Below are 16,848 nucleotides of genomic sequence, written 5' to 3'. Positions count from 1 at the left end.
AACTCTGCAACGTCTTGCCACGTAAACACGCTGGTTTATTCTCTACGGCGGCGTGCACCATTAGTAGACCCCTTATGGCAGCTGTCAAAATGGAATATCTCAAATATGCCCCTCCCCTTTAGTTCGACTTTATGCGGGGTAAAGGTGTGAATTTGTGAAATGTTAAGTGGCAATTATGAAAATCCATAATGTCATGGACAGCAGCCAATCATCATCTTCGTACTACGAATAGATAAGCTTATCGATTAATTATTACTGGTAATTATTGCCAATACAAATTTTTAGAATTCTGACTGCTGTCCAACATTTTTTTACTTAGTACATGTACAATAAATAAGTATATTGAATTAATAAATTAAGTTAATTTTTTAAAATCGGTGCACAAAAATTCACCAAGAAAATAAAAAATAGTGTCGTTAATATCTGATGCAAAATGATTATCTAAATTCACTTTTTAAGGGTAAAAAAATTTGCAATATTCCAATCTTTACATTTTAAACTCAAAAGATCAAATTAATTTTTTAAATTTTAATGCACCCAGTAGTATTTATCAACCTCATACTAGCTCAAATTTGTTATCCATCCGTAAGTACTTGATGTTTAGAAGAAAAGTGTCCGTTTTGGAGAAAAAAAATCACAAACATAATTATTAATTTTAGACTTCATTATTGACGTTCTTATTATTTACTTTTTTGTTTTATATTACTTTTTAAAAAAATTTCTATTCATTTTTATAAAAAAATAGAAAAATATCAAATAGATGAAGTCTTAGTAGAATAAATGCTTCTATTTTATTTTTAGTATTTATATGGAATATTTATAAATTTTGTAGATTAAAAAAATCCTCCTTTTTTTTCACTATAAGTGATGGAAAATCATTATTTTGTTATAATACTTCTCTTCGATGTAATTAAGAAGAAAATAAGATGTATAAATCATCAAGCTGTCAATTGGTTTGTTGATAATAAAGCATTGTATCTTCCACGAGTATTTAGCTGTGATTACGACGTTCCACAAAGTTGGATGCCTAGCTTTCACTGAAAACTACAAAAGAAAAAAAAAATGAAAAATCAAGGTGCAATTTAAATTTAGCCGAGTAAGAACCACGAGGAGAAAGTCTATCTTGGCTTATAGCTCACGGCATTGCAGACAGTTAACCAAGATTTAAGATATTTTATCTATTACGAGATGAAAAAAAAAAACTTCCACTTTAAAATTATGTGTATAATGTGTATATTGTTATATAGATGAATGCGATATTATATATATAATTAATTAATTTTGTTTATATTCTAATAGTAATTGATTAAATGTATTTTAATATTATTAAAATATAAAATGTAAACAAATTATAAATTATTTAAAATAATTTAAATAAAAATTTAATCTTTATTATATTCAATTAAACACTTATAGATTTATTTTTAAATCAAATAAGATTTTTTTTATTTTAAACCTAATAAATCGTTACGATTAATAGTTAACTTAATTAAAATGTCACTTATCAATTTATATCACCTGACATGCTGACATATAATAATAAACGATAATATGACATATTGATGTAGCCACATAATATTTTTCATCTTTATATTAGTATTATGTGAGTATAAAATGATAAGTAACATTTTGATTAATAATAATTAATTAACTCTTATTTATAAAAATTTATTTTATTTAAAAATATAAAAAATTGATTAAAAGTGATAAAAAATAAATGTTTATTTAAAAATTTTCAAGCATTATGCCTATAATTAACTAACCTAATTGAATTATAATTCTAACATTATCATTCATAAACTTTGTTTTTCCTTTTTTTTTTCTACAATTCATCAATTTAAATAAGATCAAGACAAGCCACCAATTTTAATTTTATTCTCTTAATGGTCAAGTTATTATTATTCCAGCGACATATATTTCCAATGGAAAAACGCTTGGTTTTTAATGATTGTGATATTCATTCAACGTATAAGTTGGTCAATGTTGTTGCCGTTTGTTTCGTAGACTTCTAATTTATGCATGATATGTTGAATATATCAATATAGGAAGCTTGGGTTCTGACCAAAAGAATATACTAAAAATATCTATGTGGTTGAAGGTTGAAAATTAATGTTTATGGTTTTGAAATATTTGGTAGTCAAATTTCTGGAATTCTTAAACCTAATATTGGATGTTTTGATTTGACCTCATTTTTCTCTTTCTTAGACCACCAAATAGGAAAATTTTGAAGAGTATTTTTTTTTAAAAAAAAAGAAGAGATTCGAACTCATGAGATTTGAACTTATACTCTTTAAATAGAAAAATCACATACTAATTAATAAATCAAATGTTCGATTGTGAATAGTAATATTTTTCAATAATTTGAAACATTGAATAGGACGTAAAATGTAAGCATTTTTTTTGGCCATAAATGTTAACATTTACTACTTCTATTTCTTTGTTCATGTAAATTTGAAATAAGGTCCTAATTTATTATTTTATTTAAAGTAATAAATTAAATTTATCATTCATATTTGAGCAATTGCAATTTTATCATCGTACTTTTCTATTTGATTCAAACAAATTTTAAAAATTAACAATGATAATATTTCATTAAGAAATAAGAGAACATTCTACAAAATATTTTCTATTTTGATGATTTTCAAAGTCAATTAGAGAATATAGTGATAAAATTACATTAGTTTAAATATTCGCAAAAATTTTGGTAAGTCTTAAATAGAATAATAAATTTATATCTTGTCCCTTATACAACTTGATTGAGTTTTATTTCAAAAAATAAAATTTCATATTGTTTTTACTTTAAAAACCTGCGAAAATGATGAAGATCTTTATCTTAAGCTATGGATTGAAAAATTTAAAAGTTTGGGTTGCTTTCAAAACCACATGGAACCACGGTTAAAGTGGAAGGAAATAAAGAACACGAGAAGTACCCCCCATCTTCCTGTGCTTATTAGCTGTCTGTGCATTCTGGCCTTTATACCACAGCCGCCAACTAGACCGCCTTGTAAAAGAAAACCAAGTAATTTGGAATTCAGTCAATTTTTGTTACTAAGACCATCCTACTTTTTGCAACTTTCAAGTCTCCTTCCTATTTTCACACCTTGATCAAAAAGAAACATTACTAGTTATTGACAAATATACAGACAATTTATTCATTTATTGATTAATACGAAATTTTTGTAAAAAAAAATTAAAGTTGAGATAAATCTGAATTAAGATAAATCACTTTTATATATAGTAAAAAATAGATAGATTCGAATCAAGATAAATCATTTTTTTTTTGTAGTAAAAGAGATCATATAATAATAAGTACACGATTATATATAATAGAATATTACAAATTTTATATTAATAAGAAATAAATGAGTTTCGGGCTTATAAGAATTGTAAGAAAATTTTATTGTTTTATTAGTTTAGTTAATAATAAAATAAGATAAATTATACTTTTTTTCCAATACTGATTTTTTTTCTTTCATTTTTCTGATTATGTATGTTATTTGAAAAATCTATGCTTATTTTTTAATTTATTAGTTCAGTTAATACAATTGAGTTTCTCTACATGTTTGATCCATACCCAAATCTCAATTCAACTTTACCACTTGAGTTAAAGACGAAATAATAACAATTCATTCATTATAACCTCAAACTGAAAATCTTTTAAGCCTTTTTTTATATTTTGAAATAAAATAAAATTATAAGCTTATTTAATTTTTAAAAAAATATACAAAAAACTGTACTTGTGAAAATTCCAATTTACACCAATTCGTTTTACCACAGGGGCACTTGTCCTTTTGGATGTATGGATTCTTGCATCCCACAACCTTCACATGACCCGCTTGTGGCTACAAAACAAGAAAACAGAGAAAAAAGTGATAAAAAGAGAATGACATATACATATAACTAATCACGTGATCAATTATTAATAAAACTTGTTTCTTTTTATGATTATATTCCTTGATTAAAATCGAACATATTACTATAGGCGATGCTGATGCATGCCACCGTGATTTGATAATAATCCTTTACAAAAGCACACGTGAGTGTACTAATGTAGGCCATAATAAATACTACTAACAAATATACGTACACATGTCAATATAATTAAAAAAATAATAAAAGATGGCATAAATGCATATATTAAAAACAGAAAGCACAAAATCATCCTACCAAACCTAATTGCAACTAAATATTTATTGAAATTTTCCAAATGGTCCAAGTCAATTTAGCATAATTATTAAAATCGAATTGAATTAATGACTATATCAATTGGATCGGTGATCCAACCATTGGATTAATCTAGTTCTTATAGTAAACAAGCAAGCAAGTGATTTGATCAAATCTATAACATATTTAAAAGGAAGCCCCAAAAGGGGCTTCCTCCTCCAGCCACGTGGTGGGTTAAGAAAAAAAAGAAAAAAAAGAAAAAAAAGAAGAAGTGAAGTAAAAAGAGAGAAAAAAAACAACTAGAAAGAGGCCCGTGTGCAACGCACGGGCCATAGTCTAGTTTGATTAATTTTGTAATTTTTCAATTTTTACATTAGGTATTGATTGGGGTGGTTAATTCGGTTTTAACTTAATTTAAATCATATTAAAAGAAATTGTATTAAATTAGAAACACTTAAATGTCATCAATAGGGAAGTATCAAAAAAAAAAAACATGTCATCAATACGGTTTAGACTTTGATTTTAAGGAGGACCGAGTCTTTATAAATTATAAGCTTTAAATCAAGCATTATATTTGTGTATATATTTTTAACTTGTTATATTTAAAGATATAGTTATTATATAAAAAATACATTTAAATAGCAAAAATAAATTTGCAATTCAACCATGATTGGATATCTTTTAGGATCGATTCTGATAACTATACTGTTTAAGCTAGAGTTCATCTCTAGGTTAAGATAAAGTTAATTAATTTAATTAAAGGAGAAAGGATTAAGATGAAGATATAGAATTATAGATAATAGTATTATAGACAGAAACAGCCATCTAGCAACGTAGGGCCTTTGTCTACCACAACCCCACACGAGAGTTGCACCAAACAAAGCAGAACCCAGAGAAAAGCAGCAGACCATATATAAAAAAGCCAAACTTTCTCAAAGAAAAGTCAAGTTCAACACCAAATAAATTAATAAATAAATAAATTGCTAAAGAAAAAGAATTCCACAAAAATTTGACAATATTAATTAAATAAAATTAATAAAAAAAAAGAAAGAAAATTTTTTATTCTGTTAGAAGAAGAGCCTGTTCTTCATACGTTTCATTCCCCAGTATCCAAAAGACTAGAACAGAAGAGAAATTTTACGCCTCCGTCGCTACCCTCAGACAAACTGAAAACAAAACCCTAATTTCTTTTCTTTTTTTATTTTTGGCCATTCAGAAAAAAAAAAGAAAAGAATATCAAATAAAACCGGCATTTTTATTTTTTTCATTGAGCAATCTATCTTCCTCTCTTTTTCTCTGTGGCTTCACTTTCGTTTTTTTCCCTTCCTTTCCTCTGAATCTTTCTCTCTCGGTCACTTCCCTATAATTATTCCTCTTAAATTTTTCCCGGAAAGAGAAACGCATTGTTTGGATTAGGGGACGGTTATTAAAAAAAAAAAAAACGGTTACGTCTTTGAGGCAATAGCCAGGAATCGTAGCGGGGTTAGGGTTAGTAGTCTCTCCCTTTTCTTTCTTCTGCCCTCTTGTCATTTGTCTAGAATTTCCCCCAAATTTTCTTGTTGCCCCTTTGGGTTCAAACCCTAGCAGTTGGGAACTTATAATTGATATTTAATCTAGGGTTTCTAAATTTACTCCAAATTTATTGTTATTTAGGGTATTTTCCCTAATTAAACTGGTTTATGGGCGTTAACGGTAATTTGGGAATAGTTCTTTTTCCTATGTTTTTGCCTTTGTTGCTGATTTGAAAAGAGGGTTGGATCTTTTTTTCTTTTGTTGGGAAATATGAGGGTCATTTGAGACAGGAATATCTGCAATCTGCAAATCCATCTTTTAATCAAAGATGGAAGAGTAGGGAGAGAGTTAATTAACATATAATCTTGTTATTGCCATTGCCTTTGTTTTCGTTGCTATGGCTTCACACTTGTGTTAAAAATATGTTTCTCTTCTAAAAACAATTCCATCTTTGCCATCTTGTTGAATGACCCATTGAATCCATAAAATTACTGGCACCCCTGTTTTGGTGGTTTGGAAGGGGAAGAAAGACTACGGATAGGGTTAGGAGTTAGGAATTTAGGAATTTTGTGTAGGAAGGAGATTAATTTGGTGGTTTAGGGTTTGAAGAAGGTTGAAGAAGTGGTTCATTTCTTTTTAGTTTTCTGATGATCATGTTCAGTATCCCTTATGGAAAGAAGTGAACCAGCATTAGCTCCAGAATGGTTGAGAAGTACTGGCACTGTTACTGGGGGTGGCAATTCAGCCCACCACTTTGCTTCCTCTTCTTCTCACTCAGGTACCATGCATACTTTTAATATTCAGTGCATTTCTCATTCTATTTATACCGTTTTACAATGTTACTCTTGGACAAGTATCTGTCAGTTAGATGTACCTTTGATATGACAACTTTTAGATGCCCATCGTGTTTCTCATGTGCATTTATACTATTTTTTATGGTTGCGTATAGGAATGTATGAATATCATTTGGGAATATATAATAACTGTATTCTTGTTGTTATATTAGATGTTTCTTCAGTGGCGCATCATGGGAGGAATAGAAACTCTAGGAATTTAATTGATTTTGATTCCCCTCATTCGGCATTTTTGGATCGGGCATCTTCGTTGAATTCACGGAGGAGTTCTAGTAATGGTTCTGCAAAGCATGCTTACAGTAGCTTTAGTAGGAATCACCGTGATAAAGATCGAGATAGGGATAAAGAGAGGTCGAGCTTTGGGGACCATTGGGATCGTGATTCTTCTGACCCTTTAGAAAGTATCTTAACCAGTAGGGTTGAGAAATTAGGAGGTATCTCAATCAGTCGGGTCGAGAGAGAGACCTTGCGGCGTTCTTATTCTATGGTCTCTAGGAAACAGGGTGAGCCTTTGTCTCGAAGGATTGCGGTGGACTCAAGAGACAGTGGTAATGGTAACCATAACAATGGCAATGGTCTGCTTTCTGGGGGTACTATTGGGAGTAGCATCCACAAGGCTGTGTTTGAGAAAGATTTTCCCTCTCTTGGAAATGAAGAGAAGCAAGGGGTGCCTGAGATAGCTAGAGTGTCATCTCCTGGTTTGAGCTCAGCTTCTCAGAGTTTGCCTGTTGGTAATTCAGCTTTGATTGGTGGAGAAGGATGGACCTCAGCTCTGGCTGAAGTCCCCAGTGTGGTTGGAAGTAGTAGCACAGGTTCCTTGCCTGCCCCCGTAACTGTTTCCACCTCAGGTTCTGGTGCTCCTAGTGTTACAGCTGGTCTTAATATGGCTGAAGCACTAGTTCAAGCTCCGTCACGGATCCGTACTGCCCCCCAGGTAACTGGCTCAGTCACTAAGTTAATATTACATGGATAACTTATATTTGTGATCTAACTAGACATTTCTATTTCATACAGCTATCTGTCAAGACTCAAAGACGTGAGGAACTGGCTATTAAGCAATCAAGGCAACTAATACCAGTGACACCTTTGATGCCTAAGGGTTCAGTAAGCCAGTTGCCTTTGCTTTCAGCAAAACATTGTCTCTTAACTTTGTTAAGTTTGTAGTTTTAATACTACTAGACAAGTTTGGTTCCCCACCCTCTTCCTGCTGCCTTCCTGTACATCTTCTATATGATCAGAGATTGTATGCTGCTGGATATTTGTTTATTTCTAATGCCTGTCCATCTACCTTTAGGTTTAATATGTTACATGAAAGCTTTATTTGGAACTTCAATACTGGATCACATTCTTTTTTGATGAAATCATCAATAAGGCAATATAACGAAACTTTTGATCAACCAAAAGAGATGCATGTTCTTTTTGTAGATCATACTTATTCCCATTTAGATTAGCTTAATGGCGATAATGCACTGTTTTTGGTTGGAGATGCATTATACTGACCATTTGTCATTTCTGATTTGCTATCCTTGATCTTATGTCCTGTTCCTGTCTGATTGTCATTTTTTAAAGATAACTTGGGAGTTTGAATATGAGTCTTCCCTTATGAGTCAGATGCAGCAATAGAGTTGAGGTTAAGTTTTGAGAAAATTTAAATTTGTGTTCTTTATTTGATGTCAACCTCGTTTAGGAAAATTTACATTGGCCAAAGTAGTTGTTTTGTTAGACTTTTAATTTTTTTGGTTGCTTATGTTAGCCAGTGGCTAATGTCATTTTAATTGAGTTCTCTTTAATCTTAGAAGTCAGGTGTATTCTAGTAATTTTAGTCTATAGATTTGCCGGATATTGCTGGTATAGTTGTTGCTTGGATTATTAGGCTTTTTGGACATAAGCTTTTGTTCATAGCTTTGGGGTTATTTGGATTTAATAGTTTGTCTTGGATTGCAAGTCCTTTTGGGATTTTGGTTGCTAGAACTCTATTTATATGCATGTAACTTATTTTAATTGATAGAGAGAGAATCTGTTTCTGTTGCTGCTGGCACGCCTTCTTCTGGAATTGTGTGAACCAACCACAGTTGTTGATGTGCAGTCATAGGAAATCTAGGTGTATCCCAGCAACTTTTTAAACCTGAAAATATAACTTAGTTATGATCTTTTAATTCTATTGAAACTTTCTTGAAACTAATATCAATAATCTCTCTTATTTGCACTTAAATGATGAGAGTTATTTTTGCTACTGTTAACTGCATCCAATCACCTCTTTAGAGCCAGAGTATCTTATCCAACTGAACATCATTGCAAACCCTCATTCTCTGCATAGTTTTGGGGCTTGTCCCCTTATTTAACTCTAAATTATGGCCTTCAAAGTCTGTCTTGCTCTTGTGTCCTACATCAAGATCTTTTCCTCTCATCTGTGATAATCCTTTTACTCTTTTGCTTTATTGGTTAATGTTATTTTTGTAGTTCAAACTTAGAAGCTTGGCAAGTATTTTGGAGTTTTTGTTAACTCCTTTTCTGTAACTCCCATAATGTGTAAGAACACCTAGGTTGGTCTATGTTTTTCCATAGCTATGAATATCTTTGGCCATTTGTAGGGTGCACAACTTGTAGGTGGGTTCACATACCATGGTCTTTCCCCAGGTTTAAGTGAACCAAAATTTGTTTTGGCTGGAATATTGGTGGGACTGTTGGCATATATGGCATTTCCTTTCCTGTCTCTCCCACCTCCTCTCCCTTGCCTTCTCTCCCACCCCCTCTCTCTTACTTGCTCCCTCCTTCCCTAGCCTCTGTATGATTGTATGTGTAGAGGTTTCAACTTACTATTTTATTGAGCACTAAACGGACATGTTTCTTGTTTTATCTGATACAGATAATGCTCTGCTTTGGTTAGCTACTTCTTGTGATAATCTTCTTTGACCTTTATGATTTTGCATAAACTTGAATGTGAGCCAGTGTTGAATGTATGTGATGTTGCCTTAAGTTGTTGCAAATTTTAATGTAGGGTAGATATGGAACTACATTAATTATGTTTCAAGAGTATGCTGAGATTGTTGATCATCTTCATGATTGGCAGACAGAAATGAAATTATGGAAAGGAACTCATTAAGTCTCATGCATTTGATTAATTGGTATTAAAAAAAAAAGATGGTCAATTGATGTTCTAGAAGGATTAGAATTTTAGAAAAGTTATGCAAGACCATCTATTCTACCCCACCACCTAAGCAAGCCTTGTTTTCCTTTTCCTCCTTTTTCAACCGCTCAAGTGGATTTTCAGTTTGAAGTTCATGAGGACTTTTCTTTATCATGTGACTTTCCTGATATGGACTTTTGATTGAATTATAGCTATTCTGTGTGCATTTGCAAGGGAATTTAAAATGTCAAGATTAACTGTAGGTAGCTAGTGTGCTGTCTGCTCATGAAGTGTTGCTCAAGTTGCTCTGTGTTTGTGTGCAGTACTTGTCTTCTCTACTGCATGGAAAGAAGAACCACTTTTTTATTACTTTGAAATTCCAGGTAATAATTACCTGATTTTTTGTCCCAGGTTCTCAATTCATCTGATAAATCAAAAGCTAAACCAGCAGTCAGAACAAGTGAGATGAATATAGCTGTCAAGAGTGGGCAGCAACAATCCCCGCATGGTGGACATGCCAAGTCTGATATGCCAAAGACATCTGGGAAGCTTTTGGTTCTTAAACCAGGATGGGAAAATGGGGTGTCATCCCCTACTCAGAAGGATGTTGCTAGTCCAACAACCAATTCCAACAGCAGAGCTGCGACTAACCAACATGCTGTTGCTCCTGTCACATCTTCTCCTGCAAGAAACTCAAACAACACCAAGCTTTCTGCTGGGGAACGCAAGCCAGCTGCCTTGAATCCAATAGCTGGGTTCACTGTTGAAAAGAGACCATCTTTGGCTCAAACCCAGAGCCGAAATGATTTTTTTAATCTCCTGAAGAAGAAGACCTCAACAAACACTTCTGCTGCTCTTCCAGATTCAGATCTGCATAATTCGTCTTGCACCACAGAGAAATCTGAAGTAACAAAGGAAGTAGTCTGTGCTTCTGCGACTGCTCATGCTAATGAGAATGGTACTGCATCAAATAGCAATGGTGACGCCTGTCAAGAGGCTCAAAGATTTTCTGATGATGGAGAAAAGAATATGAGCTCCACTGCAATGGTTTATCCAGATGAGGAAGAAGCTGCATTCCTTCGTTCTCTTGGCTGGGAAGAAAACTCTGGTGAGGATGAAGGCCTTACAGAAGAGGAGATTAATGCTTTTTATCAGGAGGTAAGAGATGTCTTTTCTTTTTGCCTTTTTAGCAGTACTTTCCGTTCTATTGATATAACAATTTATTCAATAAAGTTGCATTGAAGTCATTTATGAGTCAATTTGTTTGATTAGTGTTTCTAATGAACCTTGATTATACTGAAAATCATGTGGAGTAGATCATGGTTTATCCTTTATAACCTTTGGAGTAGATCATGTGGGTAAATTTGTTATGCTTTAATTCTGATTCCATGTGCTACAAGAGAGCTCTTATCGGACAATTTCTGTATGATATTTGCTTATTTTGTGTGTATTCATATCATTTTGCAGTACATGAAACTGAGGCCGTCTCTGAAACTGTGCCGCGGCGTGCAGCCAAAGCAGGCTGAATCTTTTGCAACTAATTTGGGTGGAGCGTCTTCAGAATTGAGCTCGTTGGACTCTGGATCTGAAGCTTGACTTTCTCTGTCCTTGCATAGTAAATTGAAAGAAGTTCCAATTTTTGATGGCAGATGCTTAGTTTTTTTTTTTTCTTTTTTTTTCCCTTACTTTTTTGATGTCCTTCTGTTTGAAAGAAAGGTGATGAGTTGGGTATTGGAAGGGGGTAGGTTTTGGTATGATGGTGCATTTGGCAAATAGTGCAATAAGTCCTGCCCTGCACTGCCCGCCTATAACAGAGAATTCTTTAGGTTTCTAAGGTTGAAGGTTGGTTGGGGAAAGATTGATGGGGGCTATTTTGTCTGGCAGTGGGAAGATGCTGGAAAGTTGCATCTTTTAGGGATATTTCGTCCTTTTTCTTCCTTTCCTTGCCTTTCCTTTCAAGAGGGTGGTTCAATTTTACAAGAAATAGCTTTTATTGGTGTTTTTGGTCAATCTTACGGAAAATAGGAAATCAAAAAGTTCCATTTTTAGTTTTAGTTCAATGTTATCTTTTCATTCCTTTTCGTAGAGCACTACATCCACACGTGAATTTATAAAAAGGTAATTCAGTCTTCAAGAGCAGTCAAACCTTATCATTTATTTTCCCCAATTTTATTGCAAAGCTAAGTAATCTGTGTTACAGCACTTACTATTAGCTTTTTCGCGGGTGAATAATTTTCAGGGTAATGCTAAGTTCCAAGATCGATTTAAATTTAATTGAACATTTAAGTTAATATGAGTTTAAATATTAATTTTTAAGTATAATGCTTTAAAATGATGTTGAAATAAATTTGTTTTTTTAGTTGCGTTTCACGAGAATTTTTAAGGTGAATGGTAGAAAATGTTAAGTGGATATATAATCAAATCATATTAATATGTTAATATTTTACGTTAATATTACGTGATAAAAAATAATAAATGATATTTTGATTAATAAATTATTAATTATAAATTTTATTTAAATTAAAATAAAAATATAAAAATTTAATTAAACATCTATTATCAATAATATAAGCAATAACTAGGGAAAAAAAGAGAGGATAAAACAGTCTAGCTAAATCCGTCAAATGTTAGTTGTTATCAAGTAAAGGAGAGGCACATGGAGAATATTCCTCTAAATTAAAGTCTTGTTTCAAAAAAAAGTCCAAAATGCTCTTCTTCTACAGGTTTGTTCTGATTCTCATCCAACATTTGTAAAATGAATGTATCCATAAGTTGTTGTGGCCTCCTTGGAGTCCTCTCCTCACCACATTAAATTAAAGGTTGGAATTATGTATCCTTGCGTTGTCCTCACTTGCGTAAGGTTTCTTTCCAGCGCTTGGCCTACCGGTTCCTGCTATGGCAATTGAAACATGGCCTGCATTGATCTTTACCAATTCTGCATAACAAGCATCAAACAGGTTGTAGATTCCAATGTCGCAAACTCGAATGGCATGTGTTGAGGATCCGCGGCATAAGCAAAGTAAGGGTAGACGTTAAGCATGAGTGGTGCTGATGGAGGGGTGCAACATCATTCATAGTAACCAAGGCTTCCTTGCTGATGGAGGGGTTGAAATCAGAAGGATTTTTTTTGGGACAAAGGTTGTGACCCTGGTGCTGACTAACGTTAGTGCAGGGTGGACGTTGTCCATGGCTCCGTAAACATAGGCTGAATCAGAACCGGGGATTGCGTCATTACCTACGGCGACCCAACCAAACGAAACATCATCCATGTAAAGGGTCGATATCAGATTGAACCCAACTGCATATTGGCTCGGTTTCTAACACCAAGAGAGATTTGGATATTTGACCCCCTCAATGCTTCAGGTACTTCAGGTATTGGCTCAGAGAGATTCATGATTCAATACCACACCTCTGATAAAGTCCTACCACGTCTTTAGGAAATGGAAGATTCCTTTCCATTCCTCCCACGGTTAACACCAATATTATAGGTTCCTGCATAATTTGCCACCAACCATATAAATTTGCAGTAACATATATATAGGAAATTTCTTGAGCCTCCGATGATGAACCAAATTTGCTATTTGCAGCTGTACGGTTTGTTTCACTATAAAGACTCAAATTTTTCTGGTTTGGGGAAACTAACATGCTGACGGATGTGTTTTTATGCGTTAAAGGGGTTGAAATGATGTAGCAGAGTCTATAGTTTTAAATGCCTTGAACAATTTCATACCACTAAAAGCAGGGCCGGCCCTAGCGTGAAGCCACCCAAACAAGGGCTTTGGGCCTCTAGTTTGGAGAGGCCTCAATTTTAATTTTTTTTTATAATTTTATAATAATTATAATATAATTAATTATATTAAAAAATATAAAAATAAAAAATAATTCATCAAATTATTTGTTCTTTTACTTTTTTAATTATCTGCCTAATAAATTTCAATTGTCTATTATTTCTTTATTTTTAAAATACTATTAATTCACAACTATATTTTTTTATTTTCAATAAAATAACAGTTACATGTATTTAATCATTTCTAACAGCTATTTTTTTTCTCACTTATTTCTCTTATTTCCAATCAACACATTTAATGATTTCCAACAACTATTTTTTTCTATATATAAAACTAATTATTGTTTTTAATATATAATATCTACTTTTGAAATTTTTCTTTCTCATTTGCTCTTTCTTCTTTTAACTTCAATTTTTCTCCAAAAAATACACAAAAAGTTTGTTCTTTTATTATCTTCATAAAACTGTGAGTCTCATTTGCAATTTGCAATAAGCATTCAACAATTAGATACTATTGTTCTAATCTTTATAGATTTTTTATTTTAATTTAGATTTATATTATATTGTTATATTATTTTATTTTATGTGATAGTTAATTTATTTGAATTAAAAATTTTGATTGTTGATTTAATATTAACTATTTAAAAAATATAAGATAATTATAATAGTTAAATATTTTTAAAATAATTTTAACAATTTCAGTAAGTGTTTTTTCAAGAGAAAAAAGTTTTTCAAAACTAAAATTAATAAAATTTTATTTAAGATCAACAATGTTTCAAGAAAGATTAAATGGATTGATTATATTATCAATTGAAAAAGAAATATTAGAAGAACTTGATTATAAAAGTTTAATTTAAAAATTTTACGTTTCAAAAAGCTAGAAGGATAAAATTTTAATAATTTTTTCTAATTTCAATAAAAAAAAAGCCTCATTTGAATATTTTGTTTTAGACCTTTGAATTTATTGGGCCGCCCCTGATTAGAAGATCCCACTTCTTGTTTTCTACTTAGAAACAAAAATTCAGAGGAACCTAAAGATCCCAGTTCCAGTTTAGCTTATTGTGTTGTTGATTAAAAAGAGATGAAATCCAAATGGGATATTCAATTTGTACTGTAAAAGAGACCTTCAAATATCTTCGTTCAACCTATCTGACTTGGCCATCACCTCCAAAAGTATTGCATCTACCTCCAAACTAATGCTTTTTCAATCATCAGATAACTCATTAGCCTCAGGCCTTATAGCAAGTTCTTGGCAATATATAACTTTTCTTGTTTGTGAAGTTGAAGTGTTATAATACTGCAAAGCAAGTAGATTCTCTATAGGACTGGAAAGCATCTTTCCTTTCAAGGACAAGCAAACAAAAAACCTAAAAATGCAAAAGGAAAATGACGCATAGATCTCCAGTTCTGTTTCTGTTCATTGAACTGCAAAAGTAGGAGCATTACCAGCACAAGGAAGCCATTTGGTTTGCCATTAGCACGATTGGTTGTCACAAATATCAACTGATTCCACAAGAACCCCATTTTTACGGTGAACTTAACTTTCTGGTGTCTGCCAATACCTTGAACCACTTTGCATATGTACATAAAGCATAAGGAAATTTGCACCCCAGCGTTATAAACCAGCAATATAACTAATAATTTGGAAAAATAAAGAACTAGTTTCAAGATGTACATTAATGTCATTGTCTTTTAAAGTTTTAAGAATTATCGATGTGTAAATTTTAAAGATATAATGAAACTTACGGTTGATTGTTATTTAAAAAAAAAAAAAGATTATAGTTTTCTCTATTATGTGCATTCGTTTGTACCAAAAAAAAATCTAATTATAAACCCAATAGATATAGGTTTATCTCAATAATCACAATTGTCTATTTTTCAACAAATATAATTATTTGAACTAACTTAATTATTTGATCGGGAAACCCACCAAGAAGGCTGTCACTTGGAAAAGACCACCTAAAAGTTGACTCAAATTTAACACGGATGGAGCCGCCAGAGGTTGTCTGGCAAACCTGGGGATCAGAGGGGTGCTTCGTAACGATTAGGGGAGGTTAAATTGATGTTTTCCAAGAAAGCTGGGTGGGGGATACCAGCCTTGCGGAAGTTTTGGTGACAAGGGAGGCCGCGACCATCTTTGCAGCTTCCTTACGGGCAAATTCAGCGAACCTTATCATTAAAAGTGACTCTAGAAACGCCATCACCTGAATCAACAAACTGGAGGGCTGCCCCTTGGAGACTTTGACATTTGATATTTCAAATCATTACACTCAAAGACAGAGTGGCAGACTGACAGATTCAATATACTCTAAGGTCTGGTAATGAGATGGCAGACAACTTTGCCAAACAAGGATTTACTAGATTAAGTGACCTGCAGCGAGTCTTCCCTCAGTATCTGCTTTCCTCCCTTCTGTTCGTATTAGAAGTTTATGTCAATTCTGGAACTTGGGCGGATATAGTGGATTTCATCCTATCCCATTCTCCTCAAGCACGAGGAGAAGTAAGAAGTAGAAACAGGCTTGCAGGTTTTGTTTGTCTTTCTTACTTTTCTTGATGTGAAATGATCGTGTGAATAGCTTAGTGCATGATTACAGTGTCGCTTGTCACAATTGTATAGATTTTGAGGCTGCAGGTTGTTGTGAATCCTGGTTTCTTCTTAAGTTCTGCTGTTGGCTACTTTTCTGTAAGCCATGCTAAGGCAGTAACTCGACTGCTCCCTGCAGGTGGCTTCTGCCTTTCTTTTGTAATTTTAAAGGATTTTTCCTTCTTGAATAAATCCATCTTAATCTTTAAAAAAAAAAAACTTAATTATTTGATCAAACATAACTTTTGAATAATTATAATTGTTCAAAAGACCTTTTTCCTTTTTAATTATTGAAATTCTTAAAACATCCTTAAGACATCCATATTAATTTTTAGATAAATCAGCATTTAATAAGAGCTTAACCTGATGATTAATAAACTTAAATGCAAAAGTCAGATTCATGCTGTAACGTTATCTCTATAAGCTTTACTTTTAATGCAGATTCTACATATAGTTTCACGTCAAACAAATTACTACTACTAAACAACGCCTAGAGCAAATTAAGTCTAAGAAAATGAATAAAATTGATAAACAGGCTGCATATATATTTCGCTTTTTAGTTAGACATTTCAAGAAAGTAGGCACTTGAATGTTTGGCCTCCCCTCTTAATTTGGAATCTCATTTAATCCTGACGCATGCTCCACGCATAAAGGTAAAGATCTTGTATAGCAGACTGGCATTCTACAACGTAAGTATAATGATTTTCCTTTTAAAAATGGAGAATACTAGTTTCCATTTTGTGGCAAAACGTTTGTTTGGGTTTATATTTTAGTGGAGAATTCATTTTGGATGGGAGAAAATTAAGAAATTTTGTTCCAT

The 16,848-nt window shown here is 32.4% G+C and overlaps 1 protein-coding gene across 1 annotated transcript; it reads left to right on the top strand.

The window, feature by feature from the left end:
- Positions 5,216-11,817, top strand: LOC18592255. The gene is made up of 5 exons (XM_018126222.1): positions 5,216-6,454; positions 6,683-7,464; positions 7,545-7,634; positions 10,069-10,815; positions 11,125-11,817. Exons 1-5 carry the CDS (start codon positions 6,346-6,348, stop codon positions 11,251-11,253), a joined length of 1,857 nt encoding a protein of 618 aa, XP_017981711.1. The 5' UTR covers positions 5,216-6,345; the 3' UTR covers positions 11,254-11,817.

The sequence above is a fragment of the Theobroma cacao genome, chromosome 8 (assembly GCF_000208745.1).
Source record: "Theobroma cacao cultivar B97-61/B2 chromosome 8, Criollo_cocoa_genome_V2, whole genome shotgun sequence".
Lineage (NCBI taxonomy): Eukaryota > Viridiplantae > Streptophyta > Magnoliopsida > Malvales > Malvaceae > Theobroma > Theobroma cacao.
Note: the sequence above shows the minus strand (reverse complement) of the source record. Positions and strands in the feature narration are given on the sequence as shown.

Coding starts and splice junctions, on each gene's coding strand:
- LOC18592255 (XM_018126222.1), top strand. CDS start 6,346: ATGGAAAGAAGTGAACCAGCATTAGCTCCAGAATGGTTGAGAAGTACT. Junction 6,455..6,682: donor TTCCTCTTCTTCTCACTCAG/GTACCATGCATA, acceptor TTGTTATATTAG/ATGTTTCTTCAGTGGCGCAT. Junction 10,816..11,124: donor TTAATGCTTTTTATCAGGAG/GTAAGAGATGTC, acceptor ATCATTTTGCAG/TACATGAAACTGAGGCCGTC.